A 22,923-nucleotide genomic window follows, 5' to 3' on the forward strand; every position below is an offset into this window, starting at 1 on the left:
AATTAATCTGAATCAATGCTTTAAAACCAGAGGATTTCCCTTAAAAGTTAAAGTCTTAGAGAAAGTTCAGAGAACTGTGAAAACTTAAGGACAGATGGAAATTTGCAGGAGTCAGTCAAGATTTAAATTCTTAGCTACGTAAGTTCTCAGTCCATCTTTCACCCATCTTTGTATCCTTGTAACATGTAGCAGAATCTTTACATACAGTAGGTGCCTAATTAACACTTGTTGAATTATAGTTACTTGACTTTTGATAGTTTCTTGGCGCAAACATTGAGGTTGTTTGTAGAACAAAAGTGCTGCATTAGTGAATCACAGGTGATCTGTACCATGGTCTTAAGTGAAACTCATATCATTTGTGCACCAATAGAAAAAAAAATCTGCATTTTAAAGTATACTCAAACTTTACAATGTTTAAAAAAATGTGACCATAAATTTTCATACATGTAAGTGTTCTACGAAATTGTTTTCCTGTAATAGGCAGGAAGAGAGCAGAATCTGGAGGGGAGAATTTAAAAGCTGCTTGACAGAATGAAATGGCCATCACTAGAAAAGTTGGGGAACAACTGGCATGGAATGCAAAACTTTGAATGTGAGAAATGAAGCAGGTAGTGAGTTATAATAGATGCTCTAACTATTTAATGTGGTTGGTTCATGTTGAAATTTGACCACATGCTAAGTTATTGATGTGTGTAATATCAGTGTACTATGGCTTTCCCCCACCTCTCCCTCCCACGTTGACATGAACATACAGATGAACTTTTTAGAAATAACTATTTGACATCTTTTTCACCTGTAGTAATTTCAGAACTTGGTGATCATTGGGGTCCTAATAACAAATGTACACAATGGGAGAAAATGATAGTCTTAGCTTCCCTGGAAACATCGAGCTATCTGTCCCTGGGCTCACATTTCTTCATGCAGTGATCTTCCGGATCAGAGGCGTGACAGTAACGATAACCAACTCATAGAAGGCTTGGTATGTGCCAGGCACTGTTGTAGGGGTTTTTACTTTTTTAAGCTTCACAACAGTATTTTGAACCAGTTAGTATGTCATTTCTGTTTTATAGGTGAGAAATTGAGGCACAGAGAGGGTGAGGAACGTGCCCAAGACCCCATTGCTGGAAAGCGGGGGAGATGGGCTTTTAACCAGGTATTCAGTCTGCAGTCTGTGCTGCTGACTTTGGCTCCCTACCTGCCTCCTAGACTGAGCCTTTTATTGCCAGCTCCCCCTGCCTACACTTGCCTTACTTAGCTTTTCTTCCCATAGGCATTTGAATTATAACACTTGCCCGACACTTTGGCATCTTGGTTTCCTATCCTTTTCCTTGCTACTCGCACTTCGTCTTCTATTAAGGCACAATTCAGAATAGATGCCTTATCGGATTTCATCCCAGAACGAACAGACATAAGTAATTCCTTCCTTCTCTGGGCTTGTGCAACCCTTTATCTAGATTCCTCTTACTAAGCTTGTATTGCTTAACTAACATCAGCTATTCATTTACAAGTCTTGGCTCTCCTCTGTTTCCCTGAGCTCCAGAATATGGTCTTTTTCTCCCCCTTAAGTTTCCCTGCCCGTTGAATAGATTTTCTAATTTGTATGGTGAATGAATTAGCAGAGAACAACCCCATTCATAAACTAACAACAAACATATTTTAATAAGCAGGGTATAGATTCTGCTTGGCCACCTTTGATTTTTGCTTGTCCTCTGACCTTTGGTCATCAGACCTGGGTAGGGAGCCAGTGGCCATCTATTTTGCTGTATCTGGTTCTACTGAGGTGTAATAGAGTACCCTTCATCCCTTCCACCTCCTCAGGCAGAATTCCCTTCTAGAGCCTGAAATGGTTATGGGGCAAGTTTTAAGACCTCTAGTACTGCCCTGGAGTAATTCAACTAGCCAAGACTGGGTCAATTCACAACCTGTGAAATTCTTAACACTTGGCTTGCTTCTTTGTGCTACTGGAGTTTTCCAGCTACTTCTAAATAGGTTTCAGGAAACTTTGTTAACTAGAGAATGTTTCTTGGGTGGATCTGTATCTCATTTCACAAACTCAAGGATGCAAGAAATATAACTTGATCTATATTTTGAGCCTTCATTCTTTAGGTAGAACTTAATTCCAATGAATTTAGGTATTCCCCCATCACTATTTTCTTTTAGGTTTTGAAGTGTCTCATGCGATGTTGAGGCATAGTGCATGGGGGGAGCCATCTGGGTACTCTTCCTTAGCCCACATTCATGTTCCACCTGGTCCATGGTGTTTGGTTCCTACAGGTTGCCCTGGGATATCCTTTGTTCTTATTTATAAGAGCCCCTCAGGTCCATTAGTGCTCTCTTCTATTCCTGTTAGACTCTTGAGAACATGTAGTGGGCCACGGATAATGGAGAAGTTGTCTCAGACCCATCTGCAAGACACTTATGCAGCCTTCCTATTTTTATACCTTTTTGGACACATGGAGTCATTCTGCTGCTCCTGCACAAGCTGGAGCCTGAGGGGCTCTCTGAGGCCATTTGAGGCACCACCTTCCTAAACATACCTTGCGGTCACTCTTCCCTAGAGTCTTGCCTTTTTCCACGGTTCTGTCTGGGCATGGGGCACATGTCTGTTGCTCTCAGATTCCATAGACATATCTGAGGGTTGCTGTGTCCCAAGGTTCTTTTTTCATTGGATCTCAGATATCAATCTGTTCATTCCTCATTTCATCTCTAATAATTTCTCCTCCCCTCTTCCACCACCTAGCTCGGAGAATCACTTTCTATTCTAGGAGACTTCTTACTCATCATGTAATCTCCTATATCAATGTCTTTTTTAATTCTCCAAAGGATATAGGCTTTTGAAAATCAAAAGCAGGAAGACATTTCTGTTTCTTTGCTATTTGTTCTCATATCCCTTCCCTGAAGTAACAACTACATAAAGGCTTGGCTACTGATTTTACTTGCTGGACAGTAGGGATGGGAGGGGAGTAGTGAGAGGAGCTAAGGGAAACAGATATTAGGGAAAAAAGTTAGATACCATTCACAGTTTTATCATGCCACATGACAGCACATACACATATGAATTTCATCCTATCCTGGATAGGACTCAGAGCAGCTTCCTGGGCCCACACTGTTCTCAACCAGCATCTCTAGGGTAATTCTGTATGTCCTGCAGCCCTCTCATAGTTCCAGGAATCCAGCTTCTATACTGGTTACTTAGTCTCTAAACTTCTCTTCTCTCTTCTTCACAAGGAGGAAAATAACAGAATTGTAGCCAGAATTCAACAACCTCTCCTCATATTGTAGGCACTCAGGCAGTGATAACTATTGTTATTAATAATAGTAATGATAAATTGGTTAATGACAGATTACTGCTTGATTCTCTTCATTTTCAAATTTTGAAACAAAGTCAATATTGTCTGTAGGATAATGATTTTTCATTCTCTAATTTATCAATACAATTCCAAACATTAGCACAATTTTATTTTAACACCTTTCTGGATTCTTCTTTTCCCACCCATCCAGCCTTTCTTACACCCATCTGCTTATCTTCTCCTTCATAAACAAACTATCCCTTCTCCAATGAGCACTTCTGCTCCCACACCACCCTGTCAATGTAGTGAACAATGCAGATAGTTGTTCAGAAATTCTATTAATGCAAGTGCTCATAAGCTAATACAGCAGAGGTGCTTCTGGAAAGGTATGGGCAGATTGAGGCAAGTCTGCATGCACTCAGAGCATGCAGTACACATAAAGGAAACCAGGGGTGGATTCTATGAAAATGAATACTCTTCTCTAATCTGCCTTGTAAAGACGACTCACTTGTTTTACAGCTTTCCTTTAGTTGAAGAAACTCATGTGATTTGTCTTAAATATTCAATGAAGTCTTCATTTAACAAAAAATATAGTTCAGGGCTTCCCTGGTGGCGCAGTGGTTGAGAGTCTGCCTGCCGATGCAGGGGACACGGGTTCGAGCCCTGGTCTGGGAGGGTCCCACATGCCGCGGAGCAACTGGGCCCGTGAGCCACAACTGCTGAGCCTGTGCGTCTGGAGCCTGCGCGTCTGGAGCCTGTGCTCCGCAACAAGAGAGGCCGCGATAATGAGAGGCCCGCGCACCGCGATGAAGAGTGGCCCCCGCTTGCCGCAACTGGAGAAAACCCTCGCACAGAAACGAAGATCCAACACAGCCAAAAATAAATAAATAAATTAATTAATTTTTAAAAAATTAAATATATATATATATATATATATAGTTCAGAAAGTAACAGAGCCAAGCCTGCCATTTCTTTGTTCATAGTTTATTATTTGATGCCTATCAAGCTACTTGGCCTGTGAGAAATGGAATGGATCTTGCGTGTTCTCTGTTAATTGACAAGGGTTTATTGTGTGAACTCTAGAAATCTTAGTGAATACATTCTCAGCCATGCCCTGGCAGATCTCCATATTCCCCAAGTTAGACTGACGTGTTACCACGAAACTTAAGTGATGATTGCTTTTTCCCAATTTGCCAAAGACCTTAAACCCTTAAACTTGTGGTTAGATCCCTCTGTATGTGTGTGCACGCACACACTCACATTTGTTTGTTTCGTATCGAGAACGCTAACAGTTGTTTTAACTTTTTCAATAAATTGGTCAATTGTACGTATAGAAATCGAATTATTTTCTTAATATTCATTTGCTTTCCTGTTGCTTATATTTCCAGCAAATGAATATTAATAGAATTACTGGAAAAGCTGTTCATGGTCAGATAAATTGCCTCTTGTTCTTGTTTTTCATGAACACTCGCTAATGGTTTTATAATGCAGTCTTTCCAACTCTTTTCACAGCACGGCGTATGTATACAATTTTATATAGGACACCGGGGTAAACAGCTCAGGAACTTGGCTGCCCAGGGGCTGAGGGGATCAGTGTCACAGCACATCTGTATCCTCTTCAAGGCATACCAGTGTGCCCCATGTACATGCTGGGAAGCTGTATTATGGTGTATTGCAGACTACATACAGTTCTCATTTCTAGTAGTAACACTGTTTTCTTGATCTTATGAAGGCATTAAATATTTCACTAATCATCAGTGTTCTGTTTCATATTCTACAGAAGGGCACTGTTACTCTACAGCTGCTCCCCTTCAAGGTTTGAGATCCACTAGGCGATAACAGTATCTGAGTTCACGCACCTGTGCTGGGAAGGTTTCTAATCACTCTGTGACACTCCTGGGCCTCTCTACCTTAACTAGTCACTGGCTTCCAGATGGCTTCTAATTCTCTGACTTTGAAACATGGCCAGTAGGTCTCGCAGGGAGGTCAGTTTTATAAGTGTACTCAATAGGAAGAGCTTGTATAAGAAGTAGAAAGAGGGAATACACTCCACAGGGTCTTTGCTGGGTGGATGGCCTGGGTCTCCTCTCCAACCAGATAACTTCCTGTGAACACTTAATGCAGCGCTCAATGCCCTCAGGGCTCAAAAAGGAAGGGACAACAGGCTGCATGTTCTTTGTACATTTCTGCAAAGCTCCTGGTTGTGTCTGAGCTGGTCTGCTTCTAAATGCCAGGGCTGCAGTTGACTCTGCTCCTTCCCTCTCACACACTCATTCCTTTCTCTTACTCTCAAAACAACCAGACACACTTAAATATATAAGCTTAAAAACACTTTAAAAATACTTATAGTAAATGTAAAACTCTCCTCTCTTCTATTTGTATTCAAATAAAGTATTCTTCCTCCGTTCCTAGTATGTTATTGGAACTGTGATGTGCTGATTTAGGGTGGGCAGGGGTCGGGGGAAGGGACTGAATCCTGGAATTCACAGTTCCTAGGTTTGAGTCGCAGAACTGCCATTTATCCAGCGAAATGGGCAAGTTCAGCTAATTTCTAAACCTTCTTGATAAAATGAGACTGATGACACATTTCCCTCTCAGAGACTATCTGAAGATCAAAGGAGATTTACTCTGATATTTTCAGATGAAAATACTCTCGAAGCTCTGAAAACGAAAGGTAAATATGATTTGTTATTGTACTAAAAGTAGCCAGTGAGTCCTCAAGGGCAGCGACAATTGCTTGTAAGAATTCGAACACTGAAGGGTTGGTGAGTGTGGCTCAGGTGATAACTCAGCTGACACACACTCTCCCTCATTCCCCCCTCATCCTGCAGAGCAACCTGATACACTACTTGGGCCTCAGCCATCATCTGCTCGCGCTGAACTTCATCATCATTTCTTTTGGCAAGAAAAGCGCGTGGTCATCTGCTCAGGTGAAAGTAACTGACACTGACTTTGACGGTGTGGAAGTCAGAGTGTTTGAAGGCTCTGCAAAGCCAGAAGAACCGCTGAAACGCAGCGTTGTTTACATTCACGGAGGAGGCTGGGCCTTGGCAAGTGCAAGTATGTCCTGGTCATGTTCAGGTTGTTTGGGGTTGTAGCTGGCCCACAGAGATGTGTGATTGAATTGACTTTCTTACTGGGTAAGAAGGGGGCCACTGGACTTGGTTCCCCTGGCAGTCCCAGTTATCCCTATTGTCTCAGCAAAATTATTCATAGTACCCCCCCTTTCCATTCTTGAAAGGGTCCTGGTTTGGATGATTGATTATATAGCTACCCTACGTCAAGGGTTTTGCCTGTTTGTTTGTTAATTCAGGCAGACTGTTTTGAAAATATTTCCTGTAACCTAAATCCTAGACTAACTTATTGTGAAGTATTGAAGTTGCTTTCTGCACCAAAACAAGGTAAAGTTTCCCTGGGCCAGAATATGAGGCAATTATCTGTAGCTCTATGCCAGCTTGGGTTTTAAAGCTATCTTTCTATGAAACAGAACAAGTATTTCTGAATACACGTTAACTCATCAACATTTCATCTGCTTGTGAAAACAAAGATGAAAATATAAAACATATGCCAAAGTTAAAAGGAAATGACCTTGCAAAGTTCAAGAACATTCTCTTTAGTATTGGTTCATTTAGTATTTAGTTCATGAGCAGAGCACACATTAAAAATGTCAGGCAGCCAAGGGGAGCAGCCTAGTGAAAAGCATACTAAGGAGGAAATAAGGGCCTTATCTCTGCTTGTAATTATTATGGCGCTACTTTCTCATCTTCAGCCCAGAGCTTTTGGCATCCCCTAAGTTTAAAGGCGATGGCAATTTGTTTTAGTTTGTCTTTTTTTTTTTTTTAATGCAGCAAAGGCCAAAAAGTATAACTTTTCCTAGTAATCTCATTTCATTTAGCTCCATATTCATCATTTATTCTTTTATTCATTGATTTGTTCACATTTCCATAAGATGATTACTGAATATGTAGGTTTGCCCAGGACTGAGTAGTTTCCCAGGGTGCAGGACTTTCAGTACAAAAACTCAAAGAGCTGTATGCAAACCTGGACCTCTGGTCACCCTAATGTGTGCTTGGTGATGGGGATACAGAACTGAGTAAGACAGAGTCTCTGCCCTAGAAAAGATTGCATCTGTAGCACTGGACACTTGCCAGGTGAGATAGTATCAGTACATCAGAGGCCAGGAAGTATAAGTGCCAGGAATGGTATGGATTATGAGTCAGCCTGGCCTTTTCCACATAATTTTGACTGATCACTTCTGCCAGAGGAAGAGCTGGAGGTAGGTATGCAGGTGTTTATGTAGTTATTGAACTTCTGGTTCTTAGACTGCCTTGGAAAACCTATAAATAAGGTAGTATTTGGCTTTCTGTTGACACAATCCAGCTCTTAATATATTATAAAAACATTAATATATTAAAAGAACAGCCTAAGGGATTAAGTTTTTACATATTAAAATTGCTTTTGTCACTGCAAACCTTTGGATTCTCTTTCTAAGAAATGCTAAGACTTCCTAAAATTCTATTTGTTCTGTGTTGGTTTAAACGGAATACTGTATTCTTCAAATTGGTGACTTTTCTGAATCACAGCAAATGATGGTGTTAAAAGAGAAAAATTTTTTGGTTCTAAGGAGGAAACTGCTTATTTTCTATGATTTCTGGAAAGGCATACATTTGAAGAACTACAAAATCAGAATGAATCTGATGCACTTCATATAGTCCATTATGAAATAATTTTTTAGTTAGTTAAAAATACATTCAAAGGTAATCTAATATGGATTTCCTGTTATTTTATAGTAATTGCATTTTATGAGAAACCAGATTAATTTTTAACATTTGTACATGTAGCTCTGTTAATGAGGTATATGTTCATATTTACTTTTTATTGTTTTTGTTATTAGTAACTTAAGTCCAAGTCTAAAAACAATCCATAGTTAGCAGAATTTAAGAATGGACAGTATTAAATAAACTGCTTTATAGTGAGTGATTGCTCCTTTGTCTCTTTCAGAAATCAGGTATTATGATGAACTGTGTAAAGCAATGGCTGAGAAGTTGAATGCTGTCATTGTCTCCATTGAGTAAGTAATTAATAATAGTCATAGAAAAACATTTAAGAAGGAATCCTAGATAACCATCTAGTTATTTTATTTTACAAGTGCTAGAGTGTAAAATGAAAGTCCAGAGAGGTGAAGTGATTTTCCCAAAGTCACAGAAAATGATTTCTGATGTAACTTAGAATTTCTTGAACTAGCTTTATAATGCCTCAAACTATCTTTTTATTTTAGTTTTGGAAACTTCTGGAAATGAAATTAGCTGAAATTGAGAGAAATATATAATCAGTTATTTATAGTACATAGTTTGATTACTGCCTTTTTTTTTTTACTTTAGTATAGCTCTGTATTATTAGACTATTGAAGTGTAAGAAAGCCATGCAATGCCTTTCAAGAGGAATTAAAGTATAGCTAACTAACTTTAATAAGTTATAGTTGAATCATTAACCTTGTGAACTGCAAGGTCAGACAGTGCTCATGGAATTTCAGGAGAAAAACCCTAAAGGGAAAGATTATTTTGTTATGCTGTTATGTGGAAATAAACTATGATAAAAGCATAAGAGAGAAGGGATTTTTTCCATCAAGTTTTTTCTTAGACAACCAAGTAAGAGCATATTCTAAAAATTACCACTATAAATTTCAACTAATGTTGAAGTTAAAAAAATTCCTGTATAGTGTGACTGTTTTCTGTGTTAATGCTCTCACTTTACCTTCACAAGTGCTGAGAAAGCAAAGGAAGTTTGGACATACCAGATAATTCCTACTATTCCATCAGATCCACTCATTTGAAATTAAGTGGAAATACAGTTAAGTCCCCTACAGTAAGTCTCAGAACGAACAAGTTCTGTTCCGAGAGCGCATTCCTAAGTCCAATTTGTTCGTAAGTCCAACAGACACAATCGTTATCGCTTGGTGCTTCTTAGCAGTGTACCAGCTACTTCACCGCTGCTTTTAGACTTGCTTCCGGACACCGTGGGTTTGAAATAAAGATACTGTACTACTGTACTCCAGACAGTACTATACATGATTACTGCCTTTTTAAATCTGAAAACCAATCAGCATTTTAAGAGAATCTCTCCTACACCAAGAGTTGGAGAAGTTATTCTCCTGGAGTTAGGTTCTGTAATTCAGACCTTGTAAATAATAGTGTGTTCAACCAATCTTAGTTAATGTAGCTATTATTATCATTATTAGTATTAATATTAATATCAGTGTTTTGAGTTGTTTCTACCAGTTCTATATTAGCTATTTTTCTGGGACACTAAGAAGAAAGTGAATAATAATTATAATGATTGCAGTGATGGTAATAATGCAAAAATCATGGTACCTATTCCATGGCAGGCATTGTGCAGGTGCTATGTATATATTGTTTCTCCTCCTTCAGATCTTTGTTCAAATATCATCCTTTCAGCAAGGCCTTCCTTGACACCCCTAAAATTGCAGTCCACTTTTCTTCTGCTTTATTTTTCTCCAAAATTATCATCAACATCTGACAGACCATATATATAACTTATTATGTATTTATTGTATTGAATATAAATAGACAATGTAAGTTTTATGAAGGCAGAGATTTTAGGAATTTTTGTCTGTTTTGTTCATTGCTGATCATTAGTGTCTGGAAACATCCCTGGCAGATAGTGGAAATTTATGATATTGTGATTTGTAAGAAATATATATTTGGTCATTCAGATGACCAAAGTGTATTTTTCACATGTACTTGGTCTTTGTCCAAAGTTCCTGGCTCACAGCTCCCCAAATCCTTCAAATTTCCTAAGTGTTCAGAGAGTTAAAGGAGTCTTTTGTGGGACTTCCCTGGTAGTCCAGGGGTTAAGACTTCACCCTTCCACTGCAGCGGGCAAGGGTTCGATCCCTGGTCAGGGAACTATCCCGCCCCTGCCCCCCTTGCATGGCCAAAAAAAAAAAAGGTGTCTTTTGTTATGTGAATGAGGTGACTTTTGGAAGCACCTAAGGATGGGGGCTGGTTGCCAGGAGAACCAACCATGTGATTAGAGGGCTGGGACTTTCCCACCCCGCTGGCCTCTGGGGAGGGGAGATGGGCTAGAGGTTGAATCAATCACCAATGGCCAATGATTTAATCAATCATGACTAGGTAATGAAGCCTCCATAAAAACCCAAAGGACAGAGTTCAGAAAGCTTCCAGTTGGTGAACACATGTAGATTTGGGGAGAGTAGTGCACCTCCAGAAGGCATGGAAGCTCTGCACCCCTTCCCACCTACCCTGACTTTTGCATCTCTTCCATCTGGCTGTTCCTGAGTTGTATTCTTTTTTTATTTTTATTTTTTTTATTTTTATATTTATTTTTGGCTGTGTTGGGTCTTCGTTTCTGTGCGAGGGCTTTCTCTAGTTGTGGCGAGTGGGGGCCACTCTTCATCGCGGTGCGCGGGCCTCTCATTATCGCGGCCTCTCTTGTTGCGGAGCACAGGCTCCAGACGCACAGGCTCAGTAGTTGTGGCTCACGGGCCTAGCTGCTCTGCAGCATGTGGGATCTTCCCAGAGCAGGGCTCGAACCCGTGTCCCCTGCATTGGCAGGCAGATTCTCAACCACTGCGCCGCCAGGGAAGCCCAATATGTATTTATAGAATGAATGAATAAAGAGTCTTGCTTAACTTTCGTATAAGTCATCCAAAGTAAGTATTTTGATATTTTCCTCATAGATGAGGAAATTGAGGTCCAAAAATTAAGTAACCTGCAAGAGGTCACATAGCTACTTAGTCACATGTGTGGAGTGGGGAATTGAGGCAGGTGGAATCACTCCCCAGGCTCCTATGCTTCTTTGACCCAGTATCAAACTAATATTGAAGGAAGCTGATGATGCTGACTGACAGGGTTATGGCAACATCAGCCGCTTTCCATGCCCTACATCTATTCAATGTAGCATCCAGTTTTTCAGCAGATAAGCATCACAGCAGTGGGCAAGTACCATTACTCAAGGCTGTGTAATCTCAGCTGCCTCTCTCTGCCAGCTGCACTCCCATTCATAGCTCACCTCCTTCTTGCCCCTACTCCAGATCGCAGACCTAAGAGAATCCTTGCTTCTCCAGTTCCTTGGAAGCGTTGGTCTCCTAAGTCATTTAGGCAGCTCTGACCCTGTGAACAGGAGCCTTAGAATCAGAGTGACGCTGTGGCTTCCTCCTCTGCAAATGTGGCACTGGACAGCTCTGGACAGCTCCCAGGCCTCCCTGGATCCTCAGCTGGGCCTCCCAGATCACTCAGGGACCCTTGATGCAGTTTTATAATGCAGGAACCTTCAAGTAAATGATTGTATCATCTGGCCTGGGTAGCTGGCCAGAGGAAGGCAGGGCTGTTTAAGCAGCTGAACCCCATTATGGAGCAAGGTCCTGCAGCTTGGTGCTGGTGAGTTGGCCTTAGCTCAGTGCCTCTTCAGTGGTTTCCTGTGTAGCTCCAGCTCCTCAAAGGCCTGAGGAAAGGAGAGAAGGTGGACTTGTTTTACTTGGTACCATAAGGATTCTCCACACAAGCCTTATCCTCCAGGGCTAATGTAAGCAACTGGCAACATGCCTAAGCTCTTCCTACATGCCTTTCTCCACCTGTTAGCATCTGTCTCCAGTGACACAGGGGTTCTTTTAAGTCTATGCTTATCATAAAACAAAGAAGGATGGATAGGGTGTTTTTGGTTTTTTTTAAAAATAAATTTATTTATTTATTTATTTTTGGCTGTGTTGGGTCTTCGTTGTGGCATGCGGGCTTTTTGTTGTGGTGGCTTCTCTTGTTGCAGAGCACGGGCTCTAGGCACGCGGGCTTCAGTAGTTGTGGCTCGCGGGCTCTAGAGCGCAGGCTCAGTAGTTGTGGCGCACGGGCTTAGTTGCTCTGCGGCATGTGGGATCTTCCCGGACCGGGGCTCGAACCTGTGTCCCCTGCATTGGTAGGCGGATTCTTAACCACTGCTCCACTGGATAGGGTGTTTTTAAGAAGATTTTTTTTTTTAAAAAAGAACTAAAATATAGAAGGGCCCTGCTTTCATCTTCACTTGCCACTGCACCAAATCTATTCAATGTAGCATCCGGTGTATCAGCAGATAAGCATCACAGCAGTGGGCAAGTACCATTACTCAAGGCTGTGTAATCTCAGGCAAGTCACTTAACCTCACAAGCAAAATGGGGTTAAGAATCTTTCCTGTGTATGTAGAACGTGAGCTACTGGGAACAAGAATCATGTCCTCTTTCCTTTGGGCCCACCGCACCCAGTACGTGGCTTAAACGTGTGCTAATAAGTAGATACACTTTGAGTTGGGTTAATGATTTCAGAGAGTTGTTATGAGAATCAGTTTGGACATTTGAGATAAAAGGGTTTCTGATACTCTAAATCACTAGACAAGTCTGAAGGGTTAGTGCTCTAGCCCATAGGACAGAAAGGTCCAACTTAACTAATTTATTTACCAACATGTTTGGAACTCACAGCACTTTTCTTTGCAGAAATAATGAGCTAAGGTGATTAGGATCCATCCAGGCGAGCCAACCCACAAAGAGCCACATAATCTATGCTCTAGTTGAGGTATAGCCAACATCATATGATCGTGATGTTTCTCTTGGAAAGTATGTTCAGAGGTCTAACGTGGGACCATATTTCTTCTCACTGCTCACCTCTTTCTTTTATTCCATAAACACCTATTGAATTCCTGTTATGTGCCAGCTACTGTGTTAAATACTGGTGGCATAACAGTGTAAGACAGGCATAATTTCTGTCCGCATGGAGTTTACAATCTAGATGAGAAATCAAACCTTGAACAAGTAATATTAAATGTGATAAGTGATGTGAAGTAGTAATGGAGGCATCGAGTAGGTAAGATCTTACCTAGTTTGAAGGGTTTGAATCGAGCTCCTAGGGATGAGCAGAACCTAGTTAGACAGAATGAATTGGTCATGGAAGTCCAAAGTGGTGTAATGAGAGGGCTTGGGAGGACGGGAGGAGGCAGAGAGCATTAAGGGAATGAAATATGAGAGAAGACAGATGGGGGGACTTATGCTTCTGGCAATGACTAAGAAAAATAAGAAATAAGGGTGGATGATCCTGAGAGCCTTCAGAAGGATGGTGGACTCTTGGTTCTCTTGGAATTCCTTCTTCTATCAGGGAGGTTGTCTGGAGACAGCTGCTCCTTATCCTTGAGGCCAACAGGAGTGGGTAGTGGTGTCATGGCTTTACTTCATGTAGGGAGTGGCCTTGTGGAAGGTTAGATATAATCTGAGGAAGCTGGTAGGCAAGGGTTGGGGGCAGCCCTGGTGATGGAATCACTTCACATGAAGCAACACCAGGAGCTGGAACTTCTGAGTTTACATCACTGCTATTGGCTCAAGATTCCGGGAACAGATCCAACAACTGAGGTAGACAAAGATCTCAAGGTATAAAAACAGGCCATGACTTCTATTTAGTAGCTTCTACAACACTATGCTATTTTTACACATAATTGCACAGTAAGTATTTGTGAAATAAATGGAAGAGTTCATCTAATAATACCCAAGATACATGGATGTATCCTCATTTACATAATCTGGGAAGGAAGTTTATATTCATAAGCTTATTTTCATAAACTTCATTGCAGTTTAACTATAATATGGTACCTTTTTACCTGTAGTTTATATAATAAAACACAATACTAGAACCATAAGACATCAGGGAAAAGGAAGATTTAATTTCTTTCTTCTTTTTTTCTTAAATTAATTAATTTATTTTTATTTTTTTGGCTGTGTTGGATCTTAGTTGCAGCATGCCAGATCTTCTTTGAGGCATGCGGAATCTTTTGTTGCGGTGTGAGGGCTCTTCGTTGTGGCGCGCAGGTTTTCTCTTCTCTAGTTGTGGCATGCGGGCTCCAGAACGTGTGGGCTCTGTAGTTTGCCGCCCGTGGCCTCTCTAGTTGAGGTGTGTGGGCTCAGTAGTTGCGGCGTGCAGGCTTAGTTGCCCCGCAGCATGTGGGATCTTAGTTCCCCGACCAGGGATCGAACCAATGTCCCCTGCATTGGAAGGCTGATTCTTTACCACTGGACCACCAGGGAAGTCCCTAGTTTTTTTTTTGTTTTTTTGTTTTTTTTAATTTATTTTTGGCTGTGTTGGGTCTTCGTTGCTGCGCGCGGGCTTTCTCTAGTTGTGGTGAGCCGGGGCTACTCTTTGTTGCGGTGCGTGGGCTTCTCATTGCGGTGGCTTCTCTTGTTTTGGAGCATGGGCTCTAGGTGCATGGGCTTCAGTAGTTGTGTCACATGGGCTCAGTAGTTGTGGCTCGCGGGCTCTAGAGCGCAGGCTCAGTAGCTGTGGCTCAGGGGCTTAGTTGCTCCGCGGCATGTGGGATCTTCCCGAAGCAGGGCTTGAACCCATGTCCCCTGCATTGGCAGGCGGATTCTTAACCACTGCGCCATCAGGGAAGCCCCCTAATTTCTTTTTTTTAAAAGATAAAATGCTAATGTACAGCATGGGGAGTATAGTCAGTAATATTGTATTAACTATGTATGGTGACAAATGGTAACGACTTATTGTGGCGATCATGTCATAATGTATATAAATGTCGAATCACTATGTTGTGCCACTGAAACTAATATAATATTGTATGGCAATTATACTTCAATTACAAAAAGATAAGATGCGAGATAATAACAAAGTAGGCATGTCAGATATTACTAAATTCTACAAGGCATTTACATTGCTTTTTTTAGTTGTCAAAAACGGTTTCAAGTTGTGTTTTGCTTTTAACTAAGTTTTTACGACACTAAAACTCTCTGTTTTGTGTCAATGGAGACCTATTCCCATCCACCAAATATCAGGCGGCACTATGCACAGAGAACTTAAAACTTGACAGAGCTGTAAAGAAGAACGTTGCTCACGTAGACAGAATAGAAGCTGGACCGCGTATCTTAGTCTGCTGCTAACAGAGTTATAAGCAATGGGACTTTTATGACTCTGTCTTGCTCATCCATAAAATTAGATGAGTGCAAGCTGACAAAATCACAGAGCTTCTAGAGGCACAATACAACACACATCTCCATAAATATTTGTTCAAACAAGATACTCTGAAAGACACGAGCCACGGTGACCTAGCTGTGTGACTCTCCCTCTGCTCCTTTTCCTGCTCTTCTTCCCAGACCTGCACACAGAAATCCTCATGCCTCACCCCGACCTGGGCAGCCCTGGGAGACGGGCAGACTGAATTCCTCAGGGTTCCCCTCCAAGAAAGGGAAGATTTGTCCAAAACTTTCCTTTTACTCAGTCCAGCCTACCTTATTAGCAAACCCAAAGGCCAGTGTTACAAATAATTTATTAATGCTACAGAAAGATAATATTGAGGCTTCTTTTAAGAAGTAGGTTGTTTTAGTTCCTTCACTATCATTAACTAATGAATCTCCTTTTTAGACATATTAAGCTAATGTCTTCTTGGCTCTGTTTTCTACTAACATTAAAAAAAAAAAATCCACTGGTTTCTCTCTTGTGGTTTAGGTCTTTTAGAATTTGGGGGGAGGGGGGCTTGGAGCTATACAGAAAGCCTGTGCTGCACACTGCAGCGAGGTTGGGAAGCCTAGTTCCACCCACACCTGAGCCCAGAGATCTGTTTAGCTTCTGAAATCACACAGAGAAAGGAGGTCCGAGGGACTTGGCACCAAGCCTGCTTGGGCTTCTGTAGCCACCTGAGGGAATGTTTGGCTCTCTATTCCCCCTCGAGGTTAAAGGCGAGGTTTATATCTGAATTGGGGAGGGGAGGCCTGGGGAGCTCCCTGCCGTGTCCATAGAGACGTCTCAGGAAGTCTTAACTTGTAAACAGCGTCAGAGCATCACATCATTTAAACGGATCACAATTCTAGGTTCAATCACTCCTAGGATTTTGGTAACACATCCTGACATCTGTCAGTTCTTCTGAACGTACTTATTATCCAATCAGCCAAGCCTTTGTTAAGCTCCGCTCTGCCTTGCTGAATGACTAGTAGTCAAAGCTATCTCGAGAGCCAATTTTGAGAGTAGAAACAGAAAGGAAGATCCTTCCTCAATCTTTATTCACAAACCTCATTGCACAAATAGAAAGAGAAACAATTATCCATTCACAATCTTTCCACTTTTATGTAATTTTATTATATATTCTTTTTTTTTTTTTTAAATAAATTTATTTATTTATTTTTGGCTGTGTTGGATCTTCGTTTCTGTGCGAGGGCTTTCTCTAGTTGTGGCAAGCGGGGGCCACTCTTCATCGCGGTGCGCGGGCCTCTCACTATCGCGGCCTCTCTTGTTGCGGAGCACAGGCTCCAGACGCGCAGGCTCAGTAGTTGTGGCTCATGGGCCCAGTTGCTCCGCGGCATGTGGGATCTTCCCAGACCAGGGCTCGAACCCGTATCCCCTGCATTGGCAGGCAGATTCTCAACCACTGTGCCACCAGGAAAGCCCTTATTATATATTCTTTTAATGGAAAGGAAGCTTCTACCTATTAGAGGGATAAATAGATTCTTCCCCTGGAGTTGTCCCCCTCAAATAACACAATATGACTGTAATTGTTGATTTGTTTCAGATAACCCCTACTGATATGGGTTCTTTAAGACTGAGGAGAATGTTAGCCTTTTTATGTTCTCAAGATGATTCTACTGAGGTCTTCTTGGGAGACAGTGAAAAAGGAAAAGAAAAAAAAAAAAAAGGCCAAAATGGAATGTGATTTTATCTCACTCCTGAATCAAATAGGAGTATAATTTCATTCCGGAATATCACATGTACCTTTCACCTAACTGGCACTACGTGAAGAGAACTCAGTGTCCTTGCCCGCTGCCGAAGACTGTCTGTTTCCAGGCTAGGTTATTTTGAGGGAGAATGCACTTTACAGCACTCTTAGAGCACTAGTATTATTCAGGGCTTCCACATCCTTAGTCTTGGAAGCAACTCACGTTTCCCTTCAGCTCTGGGCTTGTGTATCTGCCTTTGACTTAAGGAAGAATTTGTCAGTCTTTCTGAGCATTGCTCCATCTCCCTGGTCACTAACAAAGTAGGTAATAAAGTAATAGATTGTAGAAATGGCGCTGCTTATTTCAGGTGGGTATACATTGAACTCTAGTACGTAGCTGTGACTCTCCATCTACTCCTAGAGGAAGTTGACATGTCTGTTATGACCTATTGTAAGAGAGATTTTGAGGGCTTCAAGAAAGGAGAGTTACTTTTGGCTGGGCTCTTAGAAGATTTCATGGAGGAAGTGGCATTTGAGATGAGACTTAAAGAATGGCAACATTTGATGAGGAATTGATGGGGGAAGGGCATAGGGGATGGAGAGAAGGACCAATGCATTGGGAACAGGAACAGGGAGTTGTGTTCGGAGGAGAGTGACAGTATGGTTGGATTCAGTAATATTTCTAAACCCCGGCTGCACATTAGAATTACGTGGGGGAATTTTTCTTCAAATATAGATGTGCTGGGCCCCACCTCAGATCAAATAAATTGGAATGTTTTGTAGAGGAGCTCAAACCTCAGTGTTTTTTTATAAAGTTCCCAAGATTATCCTAAGGTGCATATAGAGTTGAGAAACTCTGAGCTATGCAGAGCATACAGGCAGTCCTTGGAGATGTGCCCGAAGAGTAGGTGGGTTAGGAACAATTTCTTTTTTTTAATGTTTTTTAAAGGTATATAGCTTATTACTTTTCCCACCATAATAGTATGTAATAAAATGACATATTTTATATGTAAAAAGTATAAAAGAAATCTCTAAAATTTTGTTTGGGACAAATAAAAATATCTTATTAAAGATGTACCATGTGCCAGGTACTCTGCCAGGTGGTTTGTTTTGAGAATATTGCAAAAGCATTGAAATCATGAGAGAAGTTCTGGGATGTCAGAAATCTACAGTTTTGAGAACTTACTGCTTTGGTGAGGTAATGAGAACATACGCACATACATTTAAAGGCTGTGGGTTTGGAAGAATGAGAATATTTTAAAAGGGGGAGGCGTGTGGATTTTGAAGTCAGTTGTGAATTCAGATCACAGCTTTGCCACTTACTAGCTGTTGTAGACTAGTTATGCATCCCCCTTGAGCCTCATGTTCTCAACCTTAAACCCACAGGTTTGCTCTGATATTTGAGTGAAGCATCTGTAGAGTACCTGGTGAGGTACCTCACCTAGCAGGAAAAAGATAATTTTTATAGAGTGTACATATTTATTAAATTGAGTAAACCTCATTCCTGAATTTACACCAAATTTTGTTCTTCTAGTAGGAGGCACGTGCAGTAATAGGTAGGTAGAAGCTGACACTGCAGAGTCATGTATCCTGCCCTGAGTTGGGCAAATTGAGACTGTATGTGCCACAAATTCATCAGATGCTTTCACTCAAGATTAACAATCGAAAAAAAAAAAAAAAGGTGGAATCTTCCTTCAGTACTTTGCAGGGACACAGCCTTGAACAAAAGCAGCAGATAAATGTATTTATGCATGCTTTCTTTGACTATGTTACTCATAAATCTCCTCCTGACTCTCAGTTTTCTGTGTCTATAATGATATTACAGAACTTTCGTGATACTTCTCAGGTCAGTTTCAAGCTACTTTGAAGGCTCATCTTAAAAATATCTAGTTTCACTATATCCTTCAGTCCATGAAAATAGTATCCCTTCTTATTGTATAAAACTAGAGAATGTTTCCAGAATGAACAAAGATAAGGGGAGGAGGGCTTAGGAGATAGATCTCCAAGGGCACCAGAGGACTAGGATGTTTACTCTGTTATCTGAGCCAGTTATTAATCAACTCATAAGATTTGAGGCAGTAGCATAGTTTTTAGATTACCAGTTCCTCTTGATTCAAAGTCATTAAGACCTTTTGTGAAACAACATCTGAAAATTTGATTCACGTATCTGTTCTAGCAACATATGGTCTGACCTCTTGGGCCACTAGGAAGATAGTCTATCATGCTATCTGGAATCTTCCTGAGACAAAATAGCCTTTATTTTCACACCTTGAGTCATGAAGTGCATTGGTTCTTATTTCATTGAAAGAATTAAGAATTCAGCTTGGTAATATTGAAAGTAACAAATTGAGACCTCAACCCAGAACTGAGGGTAAATAGAATCATATGAGATGACGCCACCTATTGGACAAAATGGTGTACTCCTACTCCTTTTACCCATTATTAATGAATGAAATAAAGTAGCAGCAGCTTCACTAAGACATTGTGAAAGTCAGCTGGAGAAAAAATATTTCAAATGATTACTTGATCATCACAGATGGAAATAAAAAGAAATTAGAAAACTTATTTTATCTTTTATAGGGCAACCACTAAGGGAATTTCTTATTGCATTTTGTGTTTTAAAAAATGTAGTAATTCCTGAAAGAGCAGATCTACATTCACTACTTATCAAAGCATTTCACAAATATTTGTCAGCTTGATTGTGTCTGCACAGAATGTCAAGATTTTTTTTTTTTTGGCTGCGCTGTGCAACTTTTGGGATCTTAGTTCCCCAACCAGGGATCGAACCCGTGCCACCTGCAGTGGAAGCACGGCATCCTAACCACCGGACCACCAGGGAATTCCCAGAATGTGAAGATATTTAACTAACTATCTGGAATTTAGATGGGGGAAATGAATGACCTTATATAGAGTAGTATAGAAAAAACTAGTTTCTGAGAATAAATATGCTCATTACAAATTGGAAATCAAAAGACTTGAGTATTAGCTGACTATTATTAGGTTTTAATTAATTAGTTCCTATCCTACGTTGTTTTGATTTGTGTTTGGTTTATTTTACAAATCAAGTAGTTTTTCTATGCCTCAGTTTCTTCACTTGCAAAATGAAGGTATGTTAATACTCAGAAAAGTTTTACTAGATGCATGATTATGTGCTCAGCACATTAATAGATATACACTGGAAACACATAGTCCCTGATATCAGAGAACACACTCTTAAGAGGAAATACAGAAAGAAATCATGTTACTATAAGGCAATATGAGCAATATACCCCAGCACATAGAAGTATCAAGGAATGGTAGCCAGCTGAGCCCCAGAAGCAAGTGGAGTTGTAGTCAAGGAGAGCTTCCTGAAGAAGGCAAACCCTCAAGTAAAGCTTAAAGGATGGGTGAGAAATAAGGAGGGTGGAGGCTGAGAGGGCACCTCAAGCCGAGACTACCAATGGATTTGTAAGGTGATATTATATATAGGTGGGGCATTTGACAAAGCCAGGGCTCTTGGGGCTCTTAAGGGAATCTGAATCCTACTAAGTGTACAGAGCAGGATCCCAGAGGGACTCTAATCTTGCAAAGTGGGGCAGTAGGAGAAGCCCCAGAAGTGTCCCAGCAGACCTGCCATGGGCCATCTGGAAACTTGGTTTCCCTTTTTTTTTAAAATTTATTTATCTTATTTATTTATTTTTGGCTGCGTTGGGTTTTCGCTGTTGCGCGTGGGCTTTCTCTAGTTGCGGCGAGCGGGGGCTACTCTTCTTTGCGGTGCACAGGCTTCTCATTGCAGTGGCTTCTCTTGTTGTGGAACACAGGCTCTGGCGTGTGGGCTTCAGTAGTTGTGGCACACAGACTCAGTAGTTGTGGCTTGCGGACTCTAGAGCACAGGCTCAGTAGTTGTAGCGCACGGGCTTAGTTGCTCCGCAGCATGTGGGATCTTCCCGGACCAGGGCTCGAACCCGTGTCCCCTGCATTGGCAGGCGGATTCTTAACCACTGCACCACCAGGGAAGCCCTTGGTTTCCCTTTTGCTGGTTGACAGCTGACGTTTTAGTTCCAGCCTTCCAGGGAGCAAATACGTTGCTTGGGTTTAATGTCGGGCTGGCATGACCTCTTCAATGGAGTACAGTTTTACTATATTTATCAAGTAAATCATGAAGAATACCATATGGACTCATTAAACTTGAGACCAATGAAGTGGTTAGTGCTGCCGAGTCACCTTCTAACCCAGAGGTGCTGTGAACGGAACACTGACTTCCAGAAATAAAATTCCAGAATCTTTTGTGGTTCTATCTATATTTTAATAATCAACATCTGCCTTTTACTTCAAAGTTTTGTTTTTGCCTTGGTGGTGGTTGTAGGTTTTTGTTTTTGTTTGTTTTGTTTTGTTTGGTGGCCCACAGTAAAAATTACTATGACAAAATCATTACTTTTTAAAAGTAAGTATTTGAATTGCAAGAAAATGGTTTATTTTTATATTTATTATAATTCCTTACCTGTTTGTTTCTGGCTTCAAAAGAACCAGTTTTCCCTTAAACTTTAAATGGCCTATAAAGACTTGGTGAAGTCCTTAAATGAATACAATTTTTGTTTTCACAGATACAGGCTAGTTCCAAAGGTTTATTTTCCTGAGCAAATTCATGATGTTATACGTGCCACAAAGTACTTCCTGCAGCCAGAAGTCTTGCACAAGTATTCAGTTGACCCAGGCAGAATCGGCGTTTCTGGTGACAGTGCTGGTGGGAATTTGGCGGCTGCCCTGGGCCAACAGGTAACAGAGAGCCCTGAGGTGCTGGTGGAAGGAGAGCATGTGATAATGTTCAGCAGACCAACAGATCGTCCACTAGGCATGGCAAAGGCCTAGCTGGGTGGGCTGGTCACTTGGGGGCCAAGTAATTCAGATGACTGCACTTGGAAAGCTCTCAGAGATCTTTTGAAGTAGGAAGAGGGGTCATTGAAAGAATTGTAATCTCTGAGTCCTTGGAAGGGCCCCGATTACAATTAAGGTGAGTAATGTGAGAGGAGGGCTAACATTTTAGAGGGCTCCCTTACTCCTCAGGGATATGCATGGAAATTAAGTATCTTCTGCTCCTTTTCCATGTTGGACTTACAAAACAAGATAATTTTGCTTAAATTCCAATTGCTAAGATTGTTTCCTTAAACTTTGAGCCAAATTAAAAAATTTAAAAGTGTTTCCCAAAGGTTTTTTTTTTTTTTTAATATAAAAGAAAGAGTTAAATGTTTCATCCACTTTAAATGTTACAATACAAGTTAGTCTGAGCTCTAGCTGGTTAAATTCTTTGAAAACTGTCTAGCTGTAGTAGCATCCCCAATTTTGGGCAGCTGTGTAGACTCAAAGATAAGTACATTTTCTTCCTTTTCTGGGTTAAATAATTTAAGAATAGCATCTCTGTCTTCTTACCTCCAAATTTCTTTTGGCATTCTCAAATAGCATCTGCCTTTTCATTTGTGGCATGTCCTGATTTCTTCTCTCTTGCTATAAATAAAGAACTTTGTTCTCCGCTTGGCATTGGTGGGTTTGCTATCCACACGTCCAAAGCGGTAAGAAGAAAGTCCTGGTACAGTGGGGAGAGCATCATGGGCTTTAAAACCGGACACAACCAGGATGGAATCCAGGCCCCCCTGTGAGAGCTGTGGGGCTTTAGCAAGTCCTCTCACCTCTCTGAGCCTCAGGAAGATGAGGCTTATGCCATCTGATTGCAGGACTGTTGCCAGGATTTAGTGATATGAAGTATATACAGTTCTTGGCACACATTAATAATACTATTAACTGATCATTTCCTCCTGCTTTTACAGAGCAGTTACATCTTCCCTCGGGATGGGGTTCTAAAGTGCAGTGTGAAACAAAATTGTATGCCTAATGTTACCTTGAAGATTGTTTAGCTGCTTGTGAAACACAGTGACCTAGTTAGCTGCCTTTTAGA

At 41.0% G+C, this 22,923-nt stretch overlaps 1 protein-coding gene across 1 annotated transcript in view; it reads left to right on the forward strand.

The window, feature by feature from the left end:
• Positions 1–22,923, forward strand: part of NCEH1 (neutral cholesterol ester hydrolase 1) — a 65,667-nt gene that overhangs the window by 38,185 nt on the left and 4,559 nt on the right. The window contains exons 2-4 of the mRNA XM_082394156.1: positions 6,122–6,350; positions 8,292–8,361; positions 21,578–21,749. Coding sequence (XP_082250282.1) covers positions 6,122–6,350; positions 8,292–8,361; positions 21,578–21,749 — 471 coding nt within the window. The remainder of the gene's footprint in view (positions 1–6,121; positions 6,351–8,291; positions 8,362–21,577; positions 21,750–22,923) is intronic.

The sequence above is a fragment of the Balaenoptera borealis genome, assembly GCF_965194805.1.
Source record: "Balaenoptera borealis genome assembly, chromosome: 5".
NCBI classification, from domain to species: domain Eukaryota; kingdom Metazoa; phylum Chordata; class Mammalia; order Artiodactyla; family Balaenopteridae; genus Balaenoptera; species Balaenoptera borealis.